At 35.6% G+C, this 26,670-nt stretch overlaps 2 protein-coding genes across 4 annotated transcripts in view; both read left to right on the top strand.

The window, feature by feature from the left end:
• The first annotated feature begins 413 nt into the window (after window positions 1-413).
• LOC125678605 (mechanosensory protein 2-like) lies at window positions 414-15,858 on the top strand. Its single transcript, XM_048917172.2, has 8 exons — window positions 414-1,306; window positions 7,340-7,446; window positions 11,802-11,871; window positions 14,430-14,512; window positions 14,676-14,879; window positions 14,977-15,032; window positions 15,138-15,216; window positions 15,302-15,858. The coding sequence occupies exons 1-8, from the start codon at window positions 1,294-1,296 to the stop codon at window positions 15,488-15,490; spliced, it is 801 nt and encodes a 266-aa protein (XP_048773129.1). The 5' UTR covers window positions 414-1,293; the 3' UTR covers window positions 15,491-15,858.
• Window positions 15,859-15,998: 140 nt separating this feature from the next.
• LOC125678604 (band 7 protein AGAP004871-like) overlaps window positions 15,999-26,670 on the top strand; it is a 31,881-nt gene continuing 21,209 nt past the window's right edge. The window contains exon 1 of one of the 3 annotated variants that reach the window (XM_048917170.2): window positions 15,999-16,096. In XM_048917170.2, the coding sequence (XP_048773127.2) occupies window positions 16,087-16,096 (10 nt within the window). In that variant the 5' untranslated portion in view covers window positions 15,999-16,086. Of the gene's footprint in view, window positions 16,097-16,991; window positions 17,001-24,373; window positions 24,417-26,670 lie in introns of those variants that run through there. The other 2 variants (XM_048917171.2, XM_056155686.1) reach the window with 2 other exon arrangements.

Raw genomic sequence — 26,670 nt, 5'->3', positions numbered from 1 at the left:
ATCGCAGAGTCCACATTGAAGTGAATTTTTATCATCTTTGCAGGGATGGTTGCATGTGCTACTTCTGTATACTAGAATGCCTGAATCAATTTCAGTGTCGAATGGATGTGTTTGTCAACCTATTGTATTGGTCGAATATTATTGAATTACTCATGAGACTGGGGTTGATAAGATGACCTCAAATGCAATGCAGATCATTCTCCAGTGTAACTGTTAGAGAAGATCTGAATTCAAAGGGAGAGGCAACCCTTACCGCATTTATGAATAAAGTATTATTTACTGATATCGTAAATGACCGTCTTTAACAACAACAATATTTGCTTAACGATTAAATCAATATTAGTCTATCATATATTTTAAATTACCCGCCGCAAGGTGAGCGGCCATTGATGTTTAATTTATGACGTCACACCGTCAGTTCCGGTTTATTTCATCAGCAGCACTGTAAGCATGACAAGTCACGAACAGTTCAGTTTGGAGCCGTATACATATAGATTTGAATCCATTCTTTCGCTAGAAGAAATTGAGAAACGAATACGTTTAGACGAGTCGCAGATTAGGCAGACGGTACACGTTTCTTCATACAAATGTCTCGAACCTCAACCTATCATCACGCAAATGATGGATCCACAGTTAACATAGTCTTTTCTTTTCAGATGACTTGGTTGGGTCAGAAATTTCGGGTGAAAATTTTCACATCTCCCCTTCGCATTAGTGCAAATAACAGCTTGACAGGAAGGCATCATTCTATATATTAATTCGTAAAATCTACCACATGCACATCTTTGATGATCTTAGAATCTTATTAAAACCGAAACAGACGGTGCATGTGACGTCAAAATTGTGGTTTTGAAATGTTCCCGGTAGAGAGTGAAAGACTCGGGGTTTATAACATAATTAATAAGGAAATAGTTTATCACTTTATTCAAGTGCCTATGGTTCAAAATTGTCGTAATGACATCGTAACCAGTCCCGACCTCTCTGACTCCTCAAGACTCTACAAGGCCTCGTCACGACCATTTCCAAAAACTGCGATGATTTGTCTCACTTTCGTTTGTCGAGTTGTACAATAATCAATTAATGTAGTGTGATCTAGGCCCATATACTACAAACGAACTGGATATATTTCTTTCCTAAATTCGATTGACTTTTAACCCGTAAAGGCAGCCATATTATCACATGCCCTTCCACAACAACATGTCACGTGATTAGAGTACCCGGATACGTCAGTTGTATCCAGCCAGATAGACTTCATTATTGTGCAAGAGTTCATGATCTAGGAAAGACGTAATCATGGGACAAGGTGGTAAGTTCTGCAAATAACTTTTAATCCTGGTGAATTCCAGATTAAATTTTTTGCGACACATCTAGCTTTGTTTACGTTTTCTTTCGTGTTTGTTATGGCAAATAACCTAACTACTGCAGGCCTACCTGACGTCCTGGTTTAACAGATGAAGTGTAGCCTGTAGCCTCTATAAAGTTAGATAAATTACACTTTGTACTCTTTGTAAGGCCCCCAAATGAGTGTTCATGGTTTTCAAGAAATTGTTGATGTATGTTTTTATATTTTTGGTACGGAAAATCAACTTCAAAGTTCAGCAGGTCGTTTTCTTAGATGAGGGTGATCGCGGGGATCCTGACGGCTAGATACTATTTAGGCCTTATTTAAATACATTCTGCTAAATACCATGTGTTTATTGATTTATAATTTTTATCTTTTAAAAGAGAGATGTTCTTAAAATCAATGAAATCAGTATACACATAAACCTGTATTGCATATAATCGATACAAATATACTAGGCCTAAATATGCCCCACCCTGCTGCAACACAAATTTGATCAGACTTGAAACAAATAAAAATGCATATATATATATTAAATCATGATGTTGAATTCTTGGTGTTTTAAGTATAAATCTTAGACTTGTTGATGAACTCGCAATGTTTTTCTTTCTGAAAGTTAATTTCAAAAGTTTCGCAATACACTTTAATGTATTTGTAAATGCCTGGATTACCTTGTTAAACTTCTTTATGATGCATATTCACATATAAATAGATGAATTGACTATAGTGTATTAGCAAGTTGAAATTAATACCATATAAAACTTTGTTAAAAGTGGTATTTTATTTTTACATTTCCTACAACTTCAGCAATTCCTGCTGAAGTTGTAGGAAATGTATTTTCTCTTCTGAGAAGTAGACAGGCATAGCCTTCATCCTAGTCTCTTCACAAAGCCTTCATGTTTTGAATTTTGGAAATGTGTTAATGCACTGGTGAGTGAACCAGTGAGGGTTTATGGTTTGATAAACATTTTGCATCAAATGTGCTTGTATATACCACTTCTCCAGGGTTCGAAATTACTTCATGTCCGTAAGTCCGAGACTAGTAAGAAACATGTCGGACTAGTAAACTCTCTATAGCACTAGTCTGTACGGACTAGTGAAAATCCGGAAATCAATCTTGAATTGGTTAAGATTTTAGCAAGATTTGTCCCGAGTCTCTTAGATTACCTGCATGGTTAAGTGTTTGCGTGACTATGACATCCTGATCTTCCAAACACATGGAGTGCATTCAAGACTGCCGTTCTGCGAACGAGCACAAATTCCGAACTCCGAGTACGCATCACGAAAACGGGTTTGAGGTGCAAGAACTGCAAGTAGTGTGATCTAAAAACAAGCACGTTTGTGCGCACATGTTCTCGTCATTCGTGACTCTAAGACAGGAGTTCGTAACACTATGGCTCATGGCTTGGTCAATCGAGTGAATTTTATTGACTTTATTCAGTCTATGCGAAAGACGTCGGACCTGACCGATGTGCAGTGCCTCAGGTCCGACGCATCATTTTTTACACCGGACCGGAATGTCCGATGTCTCAGTGTCCGGTTTTGAGCTTTACTATTTTGATGCGGAGTCATTTAAATGTTTGTTATAAGTAAAAAATAGCACACAAATCCAAATACGTAAATGAATGTGATTAAAACCGCATGGACTGTCTAAAGTACAGGGCTTGAAGCTAACTTTTTATGTCACCAGTCCAGCTGGAATGATGGGGTATAATTTCAACCAGTCCGCAGAAGAATTTACCAGTCCAACAGAGTTTTACATATTTCGTTAATGTTATCAAAATGAAATTTAACTTAATATGCCTCAGACAATATTGTAACACTTAAATGTGGGATTTATATTTACGAATCAGATTCGTCTGATATCTTCAGATCGAAGCATGCCAAATGTGTGTATAAAATTTCAAAAGTATATTTTCCAAAATGATGCTTTAGAAAATTAACCAGTCCCATCGGACTGACAAAAACAAATGTCAGTCAGTCCGCCAGACTTTTAACCAGTCACAGACTGACGGGCATATGTTAATTTCGAGTCCTGAAGTATTATACGGGAGGGATCCCTGGTATAGTATTACTAGTATAATAAATAAGATTCCCTTGGTTTTGCATTTTCACGTGTTTCACTTTTTAACATTAGGTTTTTCGGTCTGACAAAATTTGGTTCGGTCCGGTGTGTTCATTGATTACACAGGACCGAATGTGGTCCAAAAAACTGTCGCATAGACTGTTTATTGATAAAATTTCGAACTCCTGTGACTCTAAGAACTGAGCACGAAAACAACGGGAACGTCAATCTCGAACGTACTTATGGACGTTTATAAAAGGATTAACTCGGAGGTTACTGTATGCTTCTGAAGACCTTGAATGCAAAATAAAGTGTGGTGGTCTTTTTCTTCTGTAGGTGTCAGAAACTGAATTGCTTGCAACTGTGATGTGTTTGATTTTATTAATTACTATTGAATAAAATGAAGATCATTAAATATGATATACTTGTTTGCCCAACTGTCTATTTTGTATTGCTTATAGGAGTTATGAGATTGATCACTGTTCGTTATCTTCACCTTTCATACTGGACGGACTAGTGAATGCGGACTAGTGAACATCAATAGTGACTAGTTCGTACAGACTAGTGCTTGAAAAAGTTAATTTCGAACCCTGTTCTCTAAAAAGAATAATAAGTTTATGCTTTACCATCAAGTTCAGGGTTTGATATTCCTTTGCTTCTAGTTCTGATAAAAGATCCCAATCCCTGATGAAAATTGTACAAAATTTTTCGAATTCAAGTAAAATGTCTCAAAATGAACAGGGTTACATTGTCATTGGGTTCAGATTAATTGTTAGATGTAGATTTTTACCTTATTTATGCAAGTATGTTGACAACACTGATAGAAAATAGTATTGTGTGTATGCACTGACCTGAAAAAAAAATTCATTAAACATTGAAATCAATAACTGAATGATTTTGTAGTTAAGGAGGTATACTACATCATTGTAATTCATGGCTGACTTCCTTTTAAAACATGAATAAAAGTATAAATATTAGCAATATTTGTCGTTTGCAGTTGCTTTTAATTGCCTGAATAGCTCAGTCTGTTTGTGGTATGGGAGGGGATGCAATAAGATAACTTGAGTATTACATGGGGATGTATAGGAAAATATTTTTAAACTCTTCTTAAGGACAGCAGGGTCAGGGTTAATCGATAATATGCAAGGATCCTTAAGTAATGTTGATTCAAGTTTACTGAAACCATGTATGGCCAGAGGGGTGTTTGAGTGATGTTAGGGTGGGTCCACATTAAGGGAACAAAGTTTTATATGGGAATATATAAGGACATTATAGTTAATTGTGCAGTTCCTATAACATGCTTTTCAGAAATAGATTGGGATACTATGCTATGATACTCAGATATTATGCAAATGCCACTAAAAAACTACTATATCAACTTCATTTTTATGGAACCAAAGGCAGATAATTTTAATTACAATAGTTGGATCCCGATCCTGAGATTAAAATGATTAAGGTTGGGGATTGAAAAATAGGATTAGTCAACCAGAACCCAAGAAACCAAAACCACACAATTATTTTTGGTACGTCTAAAGAACAAAACATTAAAAATCTTTCTCACAAAGGAACAGGGCCATGATTATTCTCATTCATTTTTGTATGCAAGCATCCTTGGGATAAATTTTTACCAAGGAATGTATAGTAAGTCTTCCTGAAGGGATCCGGGTTAGAATAGGTCCTCAGTATGCCTTGCTTGTTGTCAGAGAATGGGGCAATCCTTCAGATGAGACTGCTAAAACCATGGTCCCGTGTTACAACAGGTGTGGGACGATAAAGGTCATAAGCGCAGAGCATAGGACTAAATTTTACAGTCCTTCACCGTCAATGGTGACATCTCCATATGAGTGAAAAATTCTCAAGAGGGACGTTAAACAATACACAATCGATCAATCTTTTGATGAACAGCTAGGCATAATCAGTCATCCTCAGGTAGTACAGATTCAAGTTTGTTGAAATCAATGCCATAGGAGTAGGATGGAGTTACAGTAGGGGATAAAAGTATTACATATGAATAGATAGGAAATAATTTTTGTTAATCACCTTCATAGGAATAGCAAGGCCATTGACAAGTAATATTAATATGCAAGCATCCCCAGGTAGCGTATATTCAATTTTTAGCTCATCTGTTTTTCAAATCATTTCCTTAATCCAGCTAGCTACAGGCTCAGTGGCAACACTCTATGTTATCATGTATATCTTGTTTTTATTTTCATTTAAAAACTTATTTTTTATTACTGCATAGCCTCTAACATCCAGTGTAAATATTAAATCTTACTACTGAAACCACTGTTCTAAAAATAACTTGCTTTATGAAACTTCTGACTTATTCCACTTTCATTTTGGTGGTTCAGTAATTCATATATATTCCAACTTAATCCAACACAAATCACATGTGTGACATAAATTGTTAGGACTTGATCCTCAATATTTCGAAAAATGAGACGAAAACCAACATAATAGGTGAGGGCGGTTAAGTTAACAATACAGAATGGAATGTAAAACAAGTTACAAAACGAAAACTGAACCCAGGAGAGGCAAGGAAATTTTCAGGAAAATAGCGATATTAAATAAAGATTATGGCTGAATTTCTTGGATACGTGACAGATATAAAAAACATTCTCTGATTCAAAAAAAACAAATTAATTTTAATGTTTTTGCAACACTAGAAGCAGTATATGTTTTCTGGGAAATCGATCTCTTACATCATGCAGATCATGATAAATCTGTTTGCAGATTTGAGTGGGATGAAATGCATGCAATATCAGCATTTGCAAAAGATATCAGGACTCAGATGATAAGATAAAAATTATTTAACAGAATTAAAAGATTTAAGTACTAATAGATTATTATATTCATGTAGATTTTGTGTAGAAATCCTTTCTACCGAAATTCAGTTGGAATGAGCTTGTTGAAAATGGCGTTTGGATATAAGAGTCTAGGTTTGTAAGGAGCGTAGAAACATTAACTGATGCTCTCTTACTTTAAGAATATATAGGAGAAAATAGGAATTATATGCAAGTAAAACAGTACAGAATATATCAGTCTGACTAGAGCCAGCCCCTACTAATTCTCTTCATACAACAAAGTGAATTAGTAGGTGCTGGCTTTAGTCAGACAGCAGAATGTATAAATTTTATAGTGCCTTTATTTGATTGTATTTTCGATCGCTGAAATTGGGTACCCAGTAATGAGAGTTACAAGCCCTTTTCTATTCTAATATATCAACGATATCCAGATGATATTGATTATCTCATTGAATTCATCTTGGTTTTTTCTTTCTTTCGAAAACCAGGTTCTAGGATGGACACCATATTTTTGGCCGGGTTGCACAAAGTACATCTGGCTTATAGAATGGTAAATGACAGATGGGTGGTTGGGCAGGTGGGCATCCCTGTAATAGGGTACCTAATTTATGTAATCAACTCTTCTCACACCTCTAACCTGACATTCCTTAAACTTGTACAGTTGTTAACTATGGACACATTGAAGATGTGCATGTGTCTTTTTGAAAGTGATCAGATATTTTTTGAAAAAATTACGTGTAGTTGAACTTTTTAAAGCATGTCTTGAATAGTTGGTACCTATTTTGTAAACAACATTTTTTTGACATCCTTCAGACCTTGTACAGCTGTTATAAAAGCTTGAAGATGTGCATGTGTCGATTTGGAAGTGCAGATTTGACATTCTTCGAAAAATTTACATGTAGTTGAACTTCGTCATTTCTTAAGCATGGTGGTAATGGTGCCTACTTTGTGTAACCAACTTCTCTATAACTTATTTTAAAGCGACCCGGCCATTTTTCTTCTTGAATCAATTTCAATTATTGTATTCATGTATCTTAACAGCAGAAATAACTTCACCTCCCTATACTCATGGAGCATCAGCACAATGTGGGTATTTGAATTTAATTAGAATTTGTCACTGTTTTATAGAAACGGAACGGGATGGGGACATTGGGTGTTGTGGATACTGCCTGATGATTCTCTCCTTCATTCTGGTGGTTATTTTCTTCCCCTTCTCACTGTGCATAGCTATTAAGGTAGGTATATTTACTAAACAATTGTACATGGCATTGATTTTTATTGTGAGTGCCACACCCTGTTTTGCCATAAGCCCATAACTGTTGTCATGGCTATAGATATGATATTATTCATGTGGTAAAGATTCATACAAGGTATATTTTAGCTTTTTCTTTTCGATAGCTCAAGAGAGCTGAACTGTATGTCTGGCATAAACTTTTGCATCCTTAGGTAGAAAGGATTCAAGTGATATTGGGCTGTGTTGTTTAAAAATCCTCTCTGGAACCATTGAGCCAGAAGGAAAGCCAAGAGTTGTAATTTGGATTCTCCACAAGGGGTTTAATGATAGCACCATGTCATGGTTATAAATGGCATTATTAGCTCACCTGGCTTATAAGCTCCAAAGCTATTCTCAGAATAGGTGTGCAGATGTTGAATGCACCTGGGCCACACATGTACTATATACCATGAGTTAATTTTGTTCACTGTTGCATTGCACTATATATCTGTGTTTCCAGTTTATAATAACATTCAGTGCCCACCTGTGAGAAAAAATTTGCAACAGACAATGTCCAATAGCATATTAAAGCAGTATGTATCTTGAGTATGTGATTAGTTTTCATTAAACAATATTATCTGCATAATATTAAACACCAGAGAAATATTTGTTTACTGCATATGAGTGAGAGTAAAGTGGACCAATGAATGTTGCACCAGGAATAAGAATCTTAACCAGGACTATAATAATAATAATATCCTTTATTTATACAGGATTGCACAATTAGTTGTAAAACTAGTTTACATTGTGGTCCTGTCTATAACATATATACATATCGAGAATATAATATATCACAAAGCATGGAAATATCACAATTTATATACATACAGATAAGAACTAAATGAAAAGAGACAATAAACACACGAGTATCATTGAGTGTCAAAATAATGTTTTAGATAGGCTGATTTAAAAGATGTGGTAGTTGTACATTTTCTTATAAAATCTGGTAACGTTAGTTCCATAAAATTGCTGCTGACTCTTGGTTGCAAAGAGAGCAGTTTAAACACTTATATCACAACCTGAGAAATACTCAATTAGCATTTATTTCCATCGGATCATGTCAAATCTTTTTGGTTTGAGAATATTTTTTTGGTTGTAAGAGTTTATGCCAGATTTCATTGTGTTCAGTTTCTCTCTGACATTAATCAATGATGGAGGATTAAAATTTGCTGGCGCATGTCCAATTTCAAAAAAGATATGTATTTATATATCTCACAAATGTTGGATATTTATGATTGATCCAACCCATAATATGGTATGCAGAAACATTTTCAGTATGTAATAATTGTCACTTTTGATCACAAAGAACAGATGATGCCCCGTTCTCAACACTTGACTGCACCATCAACATTCATCATCATTAGTTCCCTACCAGTGAATGAAACCAATTTTTCATCATGCTTTTATATATGAAGCTGAAATTTAGTATGTTTTTTACCACTGTATGTTTGATATTTTCTGGTATAAAAACACTCTTTGCATACATGTATACATGGCCTGCATATATAATGACATCCCTCAAATAATAGGAGCACTTACATGGGACATTTTGCTTTTGCAATACTCTCAGAATGGTTGCATGTGTAACTGTGTAAGGTTCAGATGACCTTTAAAGGTCATATGAAACTATATCTGAAGAATTTGAGTTATGTATGGAAATTCATTAATCAAGGTTTATTAAACAAAAATTCATTTTTAAATTTTTTTATTCAATGCATTGTAACGTCATAACAGCTAATCAAATGTAATCGATCACGAAAATGATTTTTGATGATCACGGCTAATCTCCCTTGCTGATGACGTCAAAAAGACCCACTTTGATGTAAACAACTAGGCCTTATAACATGGTATAACGAAGTATTTTAAAACTGCATAGCTTTGAAAAATGCCAAAGTGTGCTGCATTTAATTGTAGTACATGTGTTAGGTTGTAGAAGAGGGTGCATATATACCTCTTCCCAAGGGATACCAGATTTAGAAGAAAAAATATATGGGTATACAAAATCTCCGACGCGATGGATTCAGTGTTGCCATGAACATTGCACTTCAGTACATCCGTCGGTAGCCAAACAATGTGGACACAAATAGTTCAATTTCAGATCAGACGCTGTGCCAATAATTTCATATTTTCCAAAGACTGAGACAAATCAAAATATAAATTAAAGTCAACCGCTTAGTTAAAGCAAAGACACTGATATGTATTACTAAATTACACAAAGGTTGGATATCATTGTAATCACAAAAAAACATTTCATCAATGAACATGAACTTTGAATAAATGTACTCAAAATTATATTCTATTTTCATATCTTATCTACATTACAAACTATCAGTCAATAGTATTCGTATAGTTTCATGTTTATTAGGCCTATACATGTACCTACTCGAGTATCCCAAAAGTGTGTAATTTTTATTTTCTTATTATTAACTATAAAATTCAGTTGCATTAAAATTGTAAATAAACCTTTAATTCTGAAATTCAAAAAGAAAATCATGAAGTATCATTAAGGAATTATAATTTATATTCCATATACTATATATCAGTACTGATATTACTAAACATGAAAGCTATCAAAAAAATGAATTTTTTTTTTTCTCATTAAAATAATATTTGAACAGCGGGGATGTAAAGTGAGAAAGTAAATACCTGCTATAGAATTATAAACGCAAGCAATTTTTTACGATTAGAAAATATAGAAGCACCCCCCTCGCCCATTAAAACAACGATTTGTGAATTTTACACTTAAATTGGGACACATGAGGAAACACTAGCTAATTATGAAGAATCGTGCTTAAGTACAACAGATGACATCCATGATAAATTTACCACATTTAGGGTACTCTACACTTACAAGAATATTTTAGCGCTATTTCAATATTGTGGTTATTCGTATCTCATGGGGATCCAGGTTAGAATAGGTCCTTGAGCAGTACCCCTTTGCTTGTCGAAAGAGGCGGTTCTTCGGATGAGACCGCAAAAACCGAGGTCCCGTGTCACAGCAGGTGTGGCACAATAAAGATCCCTCCCTGCTCAATGACCATAAGCGCCGAGCATAGGCCTAAATTTTGCAACCCTTCACCAGTAGTGGTGACGTCTCCATACGAGTGAAATATTCTCGAGAGGGGCGTAAAACAATATTCAATCTCAATCAATCAATTATCTTATAAAAAGGAAAATGGGATTTGCCATTACAGATTTTAAACTATTTCATAAATGAAATGTACACAAGTTCAAACGACTAGAACTAATCTTTTTAAAATGATAGTTAAACTTCAGTATCTGATGGCATGGGGTCTTGAAATCCACAGGCATCTGTATGATGTATGGACAGTACCCCCCCCCCCCCCCCCTCCATTCTGATTTTTTTGCGGTGATAATTTCTCCAAAATATGTGGATTCTTTGTCTAACTCATCCCAATTTCAATTTATGTAATCGTTTGACTTTCCCACTTTTTGTAAGATTTAGAGATTGGCCTTCTACCGGCTTTATTGTTACCGGTAGAAGGTCAATCTCTAAAGCTTACAAAAAGTGGAAAAGGATTACCTTAGAAATCAAAATTTGCATGGGATAGACAAGGAATCCATGCATTTTGGAGGAGAAATTATCCCCAATAAAAAAGTCAGAAAAGGAGGGAGGGGGGGGGGGGGTTAGTAGTGGCCATACTTCAGATAGACAAGGAATCCATGCATTTTGGAGGAGAAATTATCCCCGATAAAAAAAGTCAGAAAAGGAGGGGGGTAGTAGTGGCCATACTTCAGGTGCCTGTGCGGTGTTGACTTCTTCAATATCATCCTCTGTTGAAGAATGTTATTCGCTTGCCGTGCATCATTCCTGACTGGTTTAAACTGATAATTGTTGAACCACAAAATCGGGCAGTTCGTCAGAAAACAAAAATCAGTCCATATCTGTTAAATGCAGTGAGATATTTCGTTGAACAAAACGGTAGGCCTACACTATTTTCATTGTGTTGTTTACATCGATGGGTCGTTGTGACATCACAAACACACATAATCAAGAACGATAAGCGGGTAACAAATTCATTCTATGTACAAGTTTACAGCTTTATTTCTTATCAATCCAAAGACAATATTTTTTTATTAAACGCTGTTTGACCTTCATTCATACTCATCTTTATGATTTTAAAGTAAAATACCATTGTTAGAAATCGTTTCATATGACCTTTAAGTCTTAAGAGCTGTTATTTAAAAAGTTACCATTGAACCCAGATCTTTTGCAATTTCATGGCTTGTTCATAGTTGCAAGTAAATGTTTGTCTTAATGGCACTGTGCATATGTATACATTTCTCTTTTAATAGGTGGTGCAAGAATATGAAAGGGCTGTTATTTTCAGACTTGGCCGTGTTGTTGGAGGTGCAAAGGGACCTGGTAAGAATATGTTTTATTAAAAAAAATGGAAGAATTTGTGTGTAAAAATGTTTAATACTAATAATTTTAAAAAGTGTGTTTGAAAAGAACGTAATAAGGGACAATGAAAAAGTGCTCAACAGAAATATTCATGCAGAGATTAGGAAATTTGGGGTCAGCTGAGTAAGACATGTTTGTACATGAATGACTGATCTTGCGAATGAGAGTGCACAACAGTTATCTGTTAAGAAAAAGTACAATTTTATGCCCCTGTAATTGGAGATGTGCATTCATTGTGACAAGACCTTTGTTTTGGTACCAACATTTTTGACCTTGTGATTTTGATCTGGGGGTTTGACCTACTTTTAAAAAACTTTAGCCTTAGCCATAAGTTTTGAATGGTCGGTGATGGGACTTTCTTTTTTTTCTTTTTTACATGAACCCTTTAACATAATTTCATCTAGAAACATTGAAAGGGGGCATTAAATCAAGATGCACTGTTCCAAAAAAATTTAACTTGACTGATTTCTTCATTCAAGGTCAAGTTAAGAAAAACGCAACCCAGTCATAACTCTAGAACATTTTGTCTTGAAGACTTGAAAGTTGGAACACTCATCAATGAGATTAAGTTGAGATGCACTGCATTATAACTTTTGACCTTGACACATTTCTTCAAGGTCAAATTATAAAAATATCAAAAAAGCAGTGAAATGATTAAAAATGTGTTCATTTCTCAATTAAATTACTTGCTAACCCTTAAACATCAAGACTTCATAGTTATGAGCAGAATTAGTAGTATAATATTGAGGTCAGATGAATGACATTAACAAGACCTTGATACTGCCTGCAACATACTCTTGCACTCATTATTGTTGCCCCATTATAAGAGAACTTAACTTTGAAAGGGAGACTTTTGGAAAAAAGAAAAACCCCTCTATTTCTTGCTTTGATTGTCTACCACTAATGCTTAGTGTGAACATCGTGAAACTACTGTTACTAAACTTAAACAAACAAAATGTTTTTGACAGTACAGTGTATATGTATCAGCATTATATGGGTACTGCAAGTAAAAGTAAGCCTACATAATATATATATTTATGTATATATATATAATGTTATCTTTTACTATTTATTTGAGAGATACTGTATATTCAATATCATATGGATGCTCATGAGGTGGGGGTTGGGGTTGTAAGAGAAACGGAAGTGTAAATTATATAAGTAATGTCAATAGCATTTTTCAGTGAACACGGCATTGTGATCTGCTGGCTTATTTTCCACTATCTACATCATGGAATATTCCAGCAGATCAGCGTTTATATATAAGGAATTGAATTAATCATATTAATGTAAATCATTCATTATACATGTACCCCAAGCAACGGTGTACTTTTGTTTTCCAGTTACAATGTAAATTGTACAATGTAGAATTTATTACAGTCCCATGAAATATGTTATAAAAGAAGCTTACTGTAGGTCACTGTGGTCTCATCTTTGAATTACAATAGGCAGCATCACAGCTTGTGACTTAAGGCATGCAAACATACTTGAAGGGACTGATTCACGATTTCATCCAAAGTTTTCTTTTTCACTTTTAATGATCAAAATCTACTATCTAATGTGTTTAAAAGGTTTCACAGAAAAGTTGGTTATACATTATTATATAGAGAATTTAAATATTATTTGTTGTGTAAACAAAAATTTAGGCTATGTTGTTGTTTACAAAGTATTAAAAATATATGGTTTTCGATTATATGGTTTTCGATCTAAGTTTATGATACATATCACATTTCAAGTATTCTTTAGGTAGAATGTGCCATTTAAAAGCTGAATTTGTGTCTGTGCAAATTAGTATGCTTTAAATGACAACATTAACATTTCACGAGTTTGTAAAGATAACAAATCTCAAAGTCTTGTTTATATAACACAGAGTTAAGGCTAATTCACTCTTATCCTTGCATTAAGAAGGTCCAAATTTTGGTTGTCAAATTTAAATGAGTTAATGTTTTTAATGCTTAAGGTAGTACTCTACATCGTCATAATGGCTGACTTCCTTTAAAAACATGGATGACAAAATCGATATCAGCAATATTTGACTTTTCCTTTTCCATTTAAATACCTAGCCCAGTAGCTCAGTAGGTTAGAATACCGACTGCAGAACTGTAGGTCGCAGGTTCGAATCCAGCAGGGGTTTTAAATTTTTTTCTGATTACCTTCTACTAAAACTGTATTTTTTGACAAAATAAAGTAAATTTGAAAATTTTCAAATTCAAAATATTTTTGTACATATCCTACACTTTTCATCTACATCAAATTTCTCTGGTGTAGCATACCTCCTTAATAGCAAAAATGAAAAAAAAATAAAATTCAGAAATATGTATCATGTACCCTAGCTTACACTTTATTTCATTTGTATACGTGTAGATGTTAAGTATTTCACTTTATTTCATTTGCACACGTGTAGATTTAAGTATTTCACTTTATTTCATTTGTACACGTGTAGATGTTAAGTATTTCACTTTATTTCATTTGTACACGTGTAGATGTTAAGTATTTACTGACTAAATCTTCTATTTAAGGACTGTTTTTCTTGTGGCCATGTGTTGATGAAATGCAGAAAGTGGACCTTAGAGTTTTGTCATACGATGTCCCTCCACAGGAGGTATGTTGAGAGAAAAAGGGAGTTTACTTTTGCAGTTTAACGGCATATCTGAATGGAAAAGAGCATGTATTGTGCATGATTACCATTCATCTCTGGTCGTCGAAAGAATGTAGAATTTTTAAAAGTATATCTTTAATGATCATTTATATTGATTTTTCCACAGATTTTAACGAAAGATTCTGTGACAGTGGCAGTGGATGCTGTAGTCTATTATCGTATCTTTGACCCAATTATGTCCGTCTGTAACGTGAATGATGCCTTTAGGTCCACACAGCTGTTGGCGTCTACCACCCTGAGAAATGTTCTGGGTACCAAAGCCATGGCTGAAGTTTTGTCTGAACGAGAGAGCATTTCCCATGAGATGCAGGTAAATTATACATTTAACTATATCACATGTTGGCTTGAGTTTTAATGTCTCTCGGGTTTTATTTGTATTCAGAGTGAATTGAATTTTATTTTAATAGCAAATTTTGGACACTTCAACTGATCCATGGGGAATGAAAGTGGAGAGAGTAGAAATGTAAGTCAGTATTTTCATATTTATCTGAAGAAAATAGATATACTGTAAATGAAAGTTGGATAGTTTCTTGCTCATGTATAATGAAAATCTACCTTTATTTTACAGTAAGGATGTCAGACTCCCAATGCAGTTACAGAGAGCTATGGCGGCAGAGGCAGAGGCAGCCAGAGAGGCTAGAGCTAAGGTAACCAAAAAAATCATTCAGTTCTGAGTACAGGTTGTTTGAAGTGATGATAGTGGTTTTATAAAAAAAAATTATTCACCAACAGGTGGTGGCAGCAGAAGGGGAACAGAAGGCTTCACGTGCCCTGAAAGAAGCTGCTGATGTCATTTCGGAATCCCCGGCTGCCCTTCAGCTCCGATACTTGCAGACTCTCAATTCCATATCTGCAGAAAAGAACTCTACCATCATTTTCCCGCTACCCATCAATATGCTGAGTCATTTTGCCAAGAAGTGAACTTTTAAAATGAAATAGCTGAAGATAAGCTATTCACTGAAATCTGTTATTTCATGTATATAATGTGGTCTTGTCTTTTGTAATATATATTTTGAAATGATGTCAGCTTTTACCACAAACAATACTGGATATATGAATTTTTTAAAAATTAAACTCGTAGAAATTTTACAATCCAGTGTAAACTCTGTGAATCTTATTGACTCTTAATTGGCATAATCTTTTATAGAAAATATTGGTTTGTTGTAAATGTGTTATGATGTGCATGGTGATATTATTTAATTACATTGTATTCAATCTTTATATTTCCGTTAGTGTTGGCTGTCATTGTCCTAATGATATTGTACTTTTAATAAAGAGTAAAAGTCTAAGGATGATTGGTTTTATAAAGATCCATTGGATTCCCAAATTATGTATTTAATCTTGCATTCTATTTATTAACTGGTACAATCTTACATATAGATAAAACCTAATTTTAACCTTATCCTTCCGCATAGCGCGTTGCGAAATGCGCAAATTTGAAATGACAGTTTATGTGCACCGTAGATCGTGTATAAAAATAGATATATATAAAACTCAGAGATTGGAAACATTGAACAATGGCGTCTGGTAAGGATTTTGTTAAACTGATATTTCAAAACGTTAAAATGCATGTTTTCCCCCCCTAATGCAGTTTTACGGGGTCGTAATCGAGGATTTCGGTCTAATTCAGAACTAGACTGATGCGTCTAGCTATTGTAAGAATTGCTTTCTCGCGGATCACGTTGACGCCCATCGTGTTTCTATGGCTATTGAATCATTGCACTTGAAGTAAAACTTTACACTAGGTGTAATGAAAAAAATAATGAAGTGTATTAGAAGACGATACTTCTTTCTCGTGAGTTTTTAAATGTTTTGGCCCTGTCCAACTGACTGTTCTATCCTTAGCAGGGGCGGATCTACGATCTGAAGTTACAGGGCATAAGATGATAATGCAGGTCTCAATCTCTTCTCTAGACGTTACACTGGAGAGTGTATATAACGGTTTCATATTAGATTGATGTCTCCAGCGAGTCTAGGACGAACAGTTCTCGTGGATTCTAGCGATTTTAATTCCTGTCAGAATCCACGAGTTTCGTGAATTGTCCTATTCATATATTATTTGATAAAGCGGTATTTTGGTATTTTCAGCAAAAACAAACTTAAGATAAATTGTTTACCTGCAGAAAATAGCTAATACCCCCATTATTAGGGGTAGAATACATGTACCAAGTAAATCTTGTTGTCTAGCTGGATAATGCGCAGTAAGTTAACCTGTTGTAAACATGTTGACTGATGATCACGGGTTTTATTAATTTTTTATTTAGGTTATTGTGTATTAATTAAGAATCAAAATATGACGGTAACTTCGGTAAGGGAGATCACATGATGGACAATGGATATGGCCGCTTAAAAATTCTGTCCGGTGTTTGGTCATTATTTTTTCGCTATAAAGTTGTTTCCAGTTCAATGCATTAGTGACACATTCTTAGTGGTGAGTTGGACTATTTTTTGTAATTATTTGGTGCATCTTGAACTATGCAATTGCGATATTAACCTCTTTGTAGGTCACCTGGCGTCGTCCGTCGACAATTGAACATTTTAAATTTCTTGATAACCTCCAGTCGAATTCTTTTCAAATTTGATATGACGCATAAGGGGGACCTAAGAGCGGGCAAAATCTGCCCAAAATTGACCAATATTCAAAAATCTTCTCGAGAACCACACGTGTAAGAAAAACTAAATGCATGGTGATGTAAAGCAGGAAGGCCTCTACCAAAATTTTTAATTTCATGATCCCCGGGGTAGGGATCTGACCCCAGGGCGGGGCCAAACTTGGTATATAGTGTTTATGTGTAAACATCTTCTTTAGTGCTATTGATACTAAATTGAAAGTAAATAGAAATTTAGAAAGAACAGGTAGTCCTTTTAATTTGATGATCCCAGGGGTATGGCATTTTGGTATCGGGGTGGGACAAAAATGGTCAGTTATTAAATATGTGAACAATAGACATTTTTAATTTCTTCTTGATAACTTTCATTCCAATTCTTTTCTTTGGTATGAAAGATATTTGGAACAAGGGGAACGTAAATTTCAGGATTCCTGCACCCCTGGAACCTTAGGGGCGGGGCAAAAACTGCCCAAAATTTCAAAAATCTTCTTTTCAAGAACATCACATATGTAAGAAAAACTAAATGCATAGTGACGTAGAGCAGGACATGCATACACGCGCATGCGTAAATTGATGATCCCCAGAGTAGGGGTTCTGACCCCAGGGTGGGGCAAAACTTAGTAAATAGTATTTATGCGTAGGTTTGCTGATACTGTATAAATCTAAATGCATACTTAGGAATAGCAGAAAAGGATGTACAAAAAATGGTGAATTTCACAACCCAGGGTTATGACTTAAGGATGGGTCCAAATTAGTCATACCTTTTGATGTTTTGATATTAATACACTTATTATCTAAAGCCTTTCATCAGTGTATGCACTTTTGAAGGCAGTGATGTTTTAAGAACACATTTTGTTTTATACTGTTGCTGAACATTAGAATTTAGCTTAGATATTCAGAACAGGAAATTTTTTCTACATTTATAAGCCCGTGGGAGTTACAGTGATTCTTTTTCACTAGTATTCAGGTGACCGATAAGGCCTGTGAGACTCTTGTTTATTTTTTTTTTTAATATCAAATCAAAATACGACGATAAAAGATTCCGGTAAATATTTGTTGTAAACGATGAGATATCCTCATAGTTAGTCAAACATTTTAATAATTACTAATTTGAGATCTACAAAATGGTTGGAAGAATCTTTTTGCAAATTTTGTACTTATGGTGAACGTAATTATTCGAGGCATTCTTGAATCTTTTCAGCGAGTAGATGGAAACACCCACCCACCCCTCCCGCAATTCCCGAAGCCTCACCGTATATAGACCTCTCCTATATGACGTAGTCCATTAACAGATTTGTATGAGTCCGCGATTCTCACGCAGACAAATAACGCGAAAGAAGTAGTACGGATTTACACATTTTTATACCCCCCGCAACAAGTTGGGGGGGGGGGGGGTATACTGGAATCGGGTTGTCCGTCCGTCTGTAGACGAAATGGTTTCCGGACTCTAAAGCATTATCCTTTCCACCTACCGTCACCATATCATACATATGGACTACCCATGGGATGAAGATGTTCCCTATCGATTTTGGGGTCAAAAGGTCAAAGGTCACGCGCACTGGACATCGAAGTAGCAATATGGTTCGGTTTGTCATGCCATTTGTTTTTTACACTCAGAAAAGAGGTAGTTTATACTTATTACCAACACCCTTTGGGAGATTGGGGTAAGCGGGGGGTATTCTTAGTGAGCATTGCTCACAGTACCTCTTGTCATTTCTATTTTATTCTGTTGTATACAACTACTGTTTAAGTTTAGTTTACTTTCAGTCTGTTCTTTTTGTCATTTTATGTCTTGGGGAGAGCTCAGCATTAGAATTTAGTCATAAAAATGAGAATGGCAGGGTTCGACACTAACGCTAGTGCGGCAGCCCGAGGATAGTAAATGATGCCCTGGACAAGCAATAGTCCGGAGAACAAGCAATAAGTCGGAGAACTAGTAAACAAAAGGTCCATATATAGGCCTTAAAAGATGCTACAAGGAATAATCGACTCCCATAGATCCACTTCTTTTATGGTGTTTTTCTTTTCATAGAAGAGGTTATGATTTATAAACAATAACGACCCAAGCGTTGTGCCCTGGGGTACTTCGGATGTAACCGATGCCGGTCGTGACGATTCCCCGTCCACAACCACCTGCTGCTGTATGTTTGCAAGGAAAGCTCTTGTAACCTTGTAGACCGTAATTCCTAGTCAATGGTGAGGTACATTTACTTATTTAAAGCCTTACTGAAGTCTAGAGTAATGGTGCCTATCTATACTGGTCTTCTAGCCCTTTATGGTGGTAATCAGTTGGCTCTCACGTGATATCCCTTTTCTGAAGCCGTACGTGTTGCACATCTGTGAGAATATTGTGAACCTGAAGATGATTAAAGACCTGACTAGGGATGATGTACTTCATAACTCTGCAGCAAACTACGCTCCCAGGTCTGTAATTGGAGGTTTTTGCTTTGTCTCCTTTTCCAGTCGGCCAGCAGAGTGTAATGATGTTTGAAAAATGTTGGCGAGTGCCGGGGCCTAGTATGGAAGACAACGGACTTCAGAAATTTTGTTCAGATCTTGTCTAGTCCGTTGACTCCGCTCGCTTGATGAAAGATGAAATTATTAAGTAGTTTCTCCAGTCTTTTAGGTTTTATTAGCTCACCTGAACTGAAAGCTTAAGTGATCTTTTCAGATCACATTTTGTTCAGTGTCCGACTATCTGCTCGTCATTAATCTTTTAAAATTTTCGACGTCTCCTTCAGAAACACGGGACCATAATGGATACTTGGGTAAACGGGATTATTAAATTCTTCAAATGAAGGGAGAATAGGGGATTACATTTTTACATGGGGATATATAGGAAATATCTTTTGAAGATTTTTCTTATGACTAGCAGGGCTATAATTAGTGATATTAGTATACAAGCATCATCAGGTAGAGTAAATTCAACTTCGTTCAAATCCGAGGAGGTAGGGCGTAGGCAGGAGCCTTAAAAGGGGAACGAAGCCACAGGTTTGGCAGCCCAGGGTACTTGTTGATAAGGGAAGGGCTGTTTGAGGCAAACGTGTCAAGTGTTTCTCTTTGCTGGTGGGGAAGTTCGTCATTTTGTTGGGAATCTATGTCTCTGAGTAGGTCGCTGAATGTGTTGTTGATAGTCTCATCTTGTTGGTAATCAATGTCTCTGAGTAGGTCGCTGAATGTGTTGTTGATAGTCTCATCTTGTTGGTAATCAATGTCTCTGAGTAGGTCGCTGAATGTGTTGTTGATAGTCTCATCTTGTTGGTAATCAATGTCTCTGAGTAGGTCGCTGAATGTGTTGTTGATAGGTCTGGAATATTGATGACCGTCTGTGAATTCATTTTTCCAGTTAATGTTGGGTAGTTTCATCATCACCAATCCACATGGTATGCTCTGAATTTCCATGATGTCGCACATGCTTTTCATGTAATCCAATTTATTGTTAGGTGGTCAATATACCACGCAGGTTGCTTTGTTGTTAAATATATAACAGCGAGTTCGGTGTTAATGGACATTTCTGAGGCATCAAATAAACTTGAAATCACAGAATTTTTCCCAAATCAATAGCATTAAAACCTATGACTTTTCAACACTATACACGACCATTCCTCACGATAAATTAAAGACTAGACTTTTTGACATCATAGACAGTTGCTTCTTCAACAAAAACGGAAAACGGAAATATTCATATCTAGTGATCAGTCATTCAAAAACTTACTTTGTTAAACACCACTCTGATTCCACGCACAAATACTCTGAAGTTGAAATAAAAAAATATGCTAGAGTTCCTCATTGACAATATCTTCGTGGTCTTTGGTGATCAGGTCTTCCAACAGTCTGTTGAAATTCCCATGGGCACGAATTGTGCTCTTTTGTTAGCTGACCTGTTTTTATATTCATATGAAGCAGAATTTATTCAAAAACTTCTATGTGAGAAGAAAAAATCTCTCGCTGTGACCTTCAATTCGACTGTTAGATATATCGATGACGTTTTGTCTATTAACAATGATAGCTTTCATTCATATGTCGATTTGATATATCCCTGTGAGCTCGAAATAAAGGACACCACAGAGTCGTCCACTTCTGCTTCATACTTAGATATTTTATTGAAAGTAGACATTAACGGCAAACTGACAACTCAACTGTATGACAAACGGGATGATTTCAGCTTCTCCATCGTCAACTTCCCACATTTATGTAGCAATATTCCATTATCACCTGCATATGGTGTTTATATATCTCAACTGATTCGATATGCAAGAGCTTGTTCTGGGTATAGTCAGTTTTTAAATCGAGGTACAGTTGTAAGCTACTGACAAACAAGTTGATGGTACAGGGATTTCAACAGTCTCGATTGAAGTCAGCATTTCGCAAATTCTATGGTCGTTATAACGATCTAGTTCGTCAATACAACCTCGCATTGGGTCAAATGCTGTCTGACGTGTTTCATACCGATTGTTAAGCCGTTCTTGGCACACTGATTTTGACTGCGGATAACTCCGTTTACCTGATCAGGATATGGGGCTCACGGCGGGTGTGACCGGTCAACATGGGGATGCTTACTCCTCCTAGGCACCTGATCCCACCTCTGGTGTGTCCAGGGGATCTATTTTGTATTGCTTGTAGGAGTTATGAGATTGATCACTGTTCGTTATCTTCACCTTGCATGATAAAGTAGTGTTACTTGCAACACCTCCATGCAAGCTTCCCGAACGATTCCTGCGGGCAATAAACTTGTATGTATATGTAAGTGGTAGTAATTCATCTTCTGTCAACGATGTGTTGAGCCATGTCTCACTGATGGGGTTGTTTTTGATTGGTGATGATGTTGAAACCGGATTATCGAATGATATATCTCGGAGTTACTGAATGATAGGTTGGAGGAGTAGTCACATGATCGTTCAAAGTCTGTAAACAGGCTGCTGTTAACATTAGGCCGCAGCTAGAGCAATATCTGTTTAATCTGCTAATGGTAGGCCGCAGCTAGAGCAGTGCCAGCTCCAATCTGTATTATCTGCTAATGGTTGATACACAGTAGAGTTCATTTCAAGTATCACACACCGTTGATCTCGCAGTTGTCGATATGGAACGCTTTAACTGGCTTCTGATGTTCTTTCCTTATTTAGTGGTGTGTATACAACATTATGCCATGTGCTTCTTCCATTATCTACCCAGAGTTCCGCGCGCTCCTCGCACTACACCTCTGTCAACGGCTTTTTACAGAAATCTTGTAAAAGTTTCTAATATCCGGCATTTATGTTTTCGACTAAATATTCAGTCATACTATGAAATGTTTTTGGTGCAATTGAATTGATGCTTACTGTAAATTGTTTAAAATCGCCGTTTTCTGATCCTAAATTTGGAACTACTTCGTAATATGCGTATGAATGTAGGACATCCAAGTGGTGAAGATTTGAATGTAAACATGGAAAGGTTGTAAAAATACGATAAAAAAAAATTGAAATAAGAGACAAACAGCTAAATGGTAAATATGTATTTATTAAAGTGCTAGTGGGCTATAAAAAGAGCCTGATGTCATCACCTGTTACCAGAACTTTTACCGAGAATTATTGTTTATATCATGTCATTATATTGTCACGTGATTCCAAGCGTTGACAGAGGTGTATGTGAAGCTTGCGTAACGCGCCCTCTGGTGAGAGAATGGTGCTTCTCCATTACGTGAAATGCTTCTCTCATTATGTCATGTGCATTTATCATTATGTCATGTACATTTATCATTATGTCATGTACATTCGTCATTACGTTATTTTCATTTATTATTATGTCATGTGCTTGTTTATAGATGTCATGGTGTGATGTACATGTACTTGTTTATAGATATCATGGTGTGATGTACATGTACTTGTTTATAGATGTCATGGTGTGATGTACATGTACTTGTTTATAGATGTCATGGTGTGATGTACATGTACTTGTTTATAGATGTCATGGTGTGATGTACATGTACTTGTTTATAGATGTCATGGTGTGATGTACATGTACTTGTTTATAGATGTCATGGTGTGATGTACATGTACTTGTTTATAGATGTCATGGTGTGATGTACATGTGCTTGTTTATAGATATCATGGTGTGATGTACATGTACTTGTTTATAGATGTCATGGTGTGATGTACATGTACTTGTTTATAGATATCAGGGTGTGATGTACATGTACTTGTTTATAGATATCATGGTGTGATGTACATGTACTTGTTTATAGATGTCATGGTGTGATGTACATGTACTTGTTTATAGATGTCATGGTGTGATGTACATGTACTTGTTTATAGATGTCATGGTGTGATGTACATGTACTTGTTTATAGATATCATGGTGTGATGTACATGTACTTGTTTATAGATATCATGGTGTGATGTACATGTACTTGTTTATAGATGTCATGGTGTGATGTACATGTACTTGTTTATAGATGTCATGGTGTGATGTACATGTACTTGTTTATAGATGTCATGGTGTGATGTACATGTACTTGTTTATAGATGTCATGGTGTGATGTACATGTACTTGTTTATAGATGTCATGGTGTGATGTACATGTACTTGTTTATAGATGTCATGGTGTGATGTACATGTACTTGTTTATAGATGTCATGGTGTGATGTACATGTACTTGTTTATAGATGTCATGGTGTGATGTACATGTACTTGTTTATAGATGTCATGGTGTGATGTACATGTACTTGTTTATAGATATCATGGTGTGATGTACATGTACTTGTTTATAGATATCATGGTGTGATGTACATGTTTATAGATGTCATGGTGTGATGTACATGTACTTGTTTATAGATGTCATGGTGTGATGTACATGTACTTGTTTATAGATATCATGGTGTGATGTACATGTACTTGTTTATAGATGTCATGGTGTGATGTACATGTACTGTTGTCTTTAGGTTCTGTTGAAGTTATCATTCAAAGCTTGCTTGTTCATATGAAAACTAAAATGGAAGAAGTTTTGGAAAAAAATAGAACTATCAAAGCTACGTGTACGATTTATTGAAGAGAAAATTACACCCAAATAGTTAGGAGTAATTCACAATTTAGCCAAGTCTGTGTATTTCAACTTTTGAAAATGCTGAGATCGTTAACGTTTGCGTCAATAGAATTCTGCAAAACATTTTCACGTTTGTCGCTGGATCAAAAGACACTGTCAACTCTTTGGCGGGAAAAAGCAGCACTTCACCCACATGGTTTTGACACAATCTGAGCCAACTGGTATATATAGTATATAGTGAAAAGGGAGCTAACAAAGCAGCCATAAATTCTCGGTTGCTCTCTTCAAACTCTCAAAACTTCGGTATTAATCGTGATAAGGCATAACAAGTTTTCCCAATTGAAAGCCAGAATATTGTTCTGTTTTGTAATACATAAATCGTTTACCTGACTTCACAGAAACTTTGAAAAAATAAGTCCAACTTCCGAGAATTAGGTCGCCGTCTTTAATCCTATACCATTTTCTTCATGCAATTTTCCTTCATTACGACGTTGGATTTTATACATCCGTCATCCATTGCAGTCCAACTTAGAATTACCTTTAAAATATAGCTACTTGTGGTCACCCTCACAATATTTGAATGAATGTTGATTGTCCGTTTCGGCAGATCAGATTCGTTTTCACCAGCTATTAGCCCCCGAGTTCAAACGTGTCAACCATATTGAAACTTTAAACTTCCGGTGAAGAAATAATTTGCACCTCTTGAACTTGAGTCTTTTAGTGATGAACAACCACAATATCTTTATCAATAACGAATTGTCACATAACTTATGTCAACATTTGAAGAATTTTCTCGGGAACTTTATACTACGTGCGATAGAAGCAGAGAACACTGACCCAGATTTTTGGCGGTCGGAACGTATTTGACTGACGTGGTTCAACGCTAGACGTTTGTACAGCGATTGTTGATGTGTCAATCTAATAAACCTTCAAAACAATGAAAACAATTCATATGGTGTGTATAACAATTTTTATTAACCGACGAAAGGCAAATTCAGTATTAAATGACCTCCCCCCCCCCCCCCCCCCCCCCCCCTGATTTAGTAAAACATCAGAGTTTGAATTTTGGCATTTAAAATGTCCCAAGATATTCATTAATACCTTAACTTGCAGGTTAGGTATTCAATTTTACTGAAAACTTCGTTAACATTAAGAGCCACGCCGTCTTTTGAAGTCGAGGTTGTCTGTTTTTTGTTGAATCTCTATTGATATTCATCGAATGACCAGTTTTTAAAGCCTTTGTTTATATTGAACACAAGGTTGTCTAGATTTTTCCTTTCTATTATAATTCTCTTTCGTAATAAATAAAATTATATCCAAAAGGCAAGACCGGACAATCTCATGTCGGTGATGAAATTCATAAAAATCTGCAAAAACTAAACGTTTTCTTTCTACTTAATTTACCTGTCTTGACCTGCTGAATATCACATCAGCCACGTGATAATCTGTGCCACGCTAATGCTCGAAATACTTGTCAGACCGCACGGTATGGTCGACTTTATATATACATACCAAATAGGAGAGACGGGGGAGGGGGCAACCCCTTCCTCTTCCTGCAGCTACGTCCCAGTGTTATTTAGTTTTAATCTCTCTCTCTCTCTCTCTCTCTCTCTCAATGGCAGGCAGGCGTCTATAAATAGCCCCACGTGCGTCAGGGAATTTGAACAAGTTGCATAAATAACACACTGAGTGGAAAATAATCCACAAAATACCTTTCATAATAACAAGAAATAGTAAACTTCCATGGTTCCAATATAGAATACTTAATAAAATTTTATCAACAAACTCATTTTTATTTAAAATAAAAAAAAGTGAACTAAAAATGTGTACTTTTTGTCACAATGAGGAGGAAACAATAGAACATATAATATGGGAATGAAATTGTGTTCAATAATTTCTAGCTGATTTTGAAGTTTACTTTAATAGAACAGAGAACAAATTGTCAACTAGTCTTTACAAAAAAGTCTTTTATAGTAGGCAACTAGGCATCCTTGAGAAAAACAAGGGTATACAAAATATTCTCATCCTTTGGTTAAAGTATTATATCTATACAGCAAGGTGTACAGAGAAAACTTTGAGTGTGCGTTTTGCAATATCATTTTTAAAGTTATTCTATGAAACACAAATATTCATTTCTTATAAAAATGGTGATACCGAAAATTTTGATGCTCTTTGGAACAGATGGAACCAAATATTTTCATAGCTCTCTCTCTCTCTCTCTCTCTCTCTCTCTCTCTCTCTCTCTCTCAAAGAAATAAACACTTCTGTAATTCTATATTACATGTATATTATGAAGATATACTATTAACTATTTGCAGAATGTTGAAAAATACATTAATAAAAAAAAAGGAACACATTGTTGTGGAATTGAAATATCATGAATATAGGAAATCCGTATCAATTCGGGTAATACAGTGTAATTCTGTAGATTTCAGGCTGACAACAGTCATTTAAAACTTGGTTTTCTACCCTTAT

The sequence above is a fragment of the Ostrea edulis genome, chromosome 2 (assembly GCF_947568905.1).
Source record: "Ostrea edulis chromosome 2, xbOstEdul1.1, whole genome shotgun sequence".
Taxonomy (NCBI): Eukaryota; Metazoa; Mollusca; class Bivalvia; order Ostreida; family Ostreidae; genus Ostrea; species Ostrea edulis.
This window is presented reverse-complemented; position numbering and strand designations above follow the sequence as displayed.

What these genes read in the sequence shown, in the direction of transcription:
- LOC125678605 (XM_048917172.2), top strand. An exon ending in ACGATGTCCCTCCACAGGAG is followed by an intron (nt 14,513 to 14,675) that starts GTATGTTGAGAG and finishes ATTTTTCCACAG; the next exon opens with ATTTTAACGAAAGATTCTGT. An exon ending in GCATTTCCCATGAGATGCAG is followed by an intron (nt 14,880 to 14,976) that starts GTAAATTATACA and finishes TTATTTTAATAG; the next exon opens with CAAATTTTGGACACTTCAAC.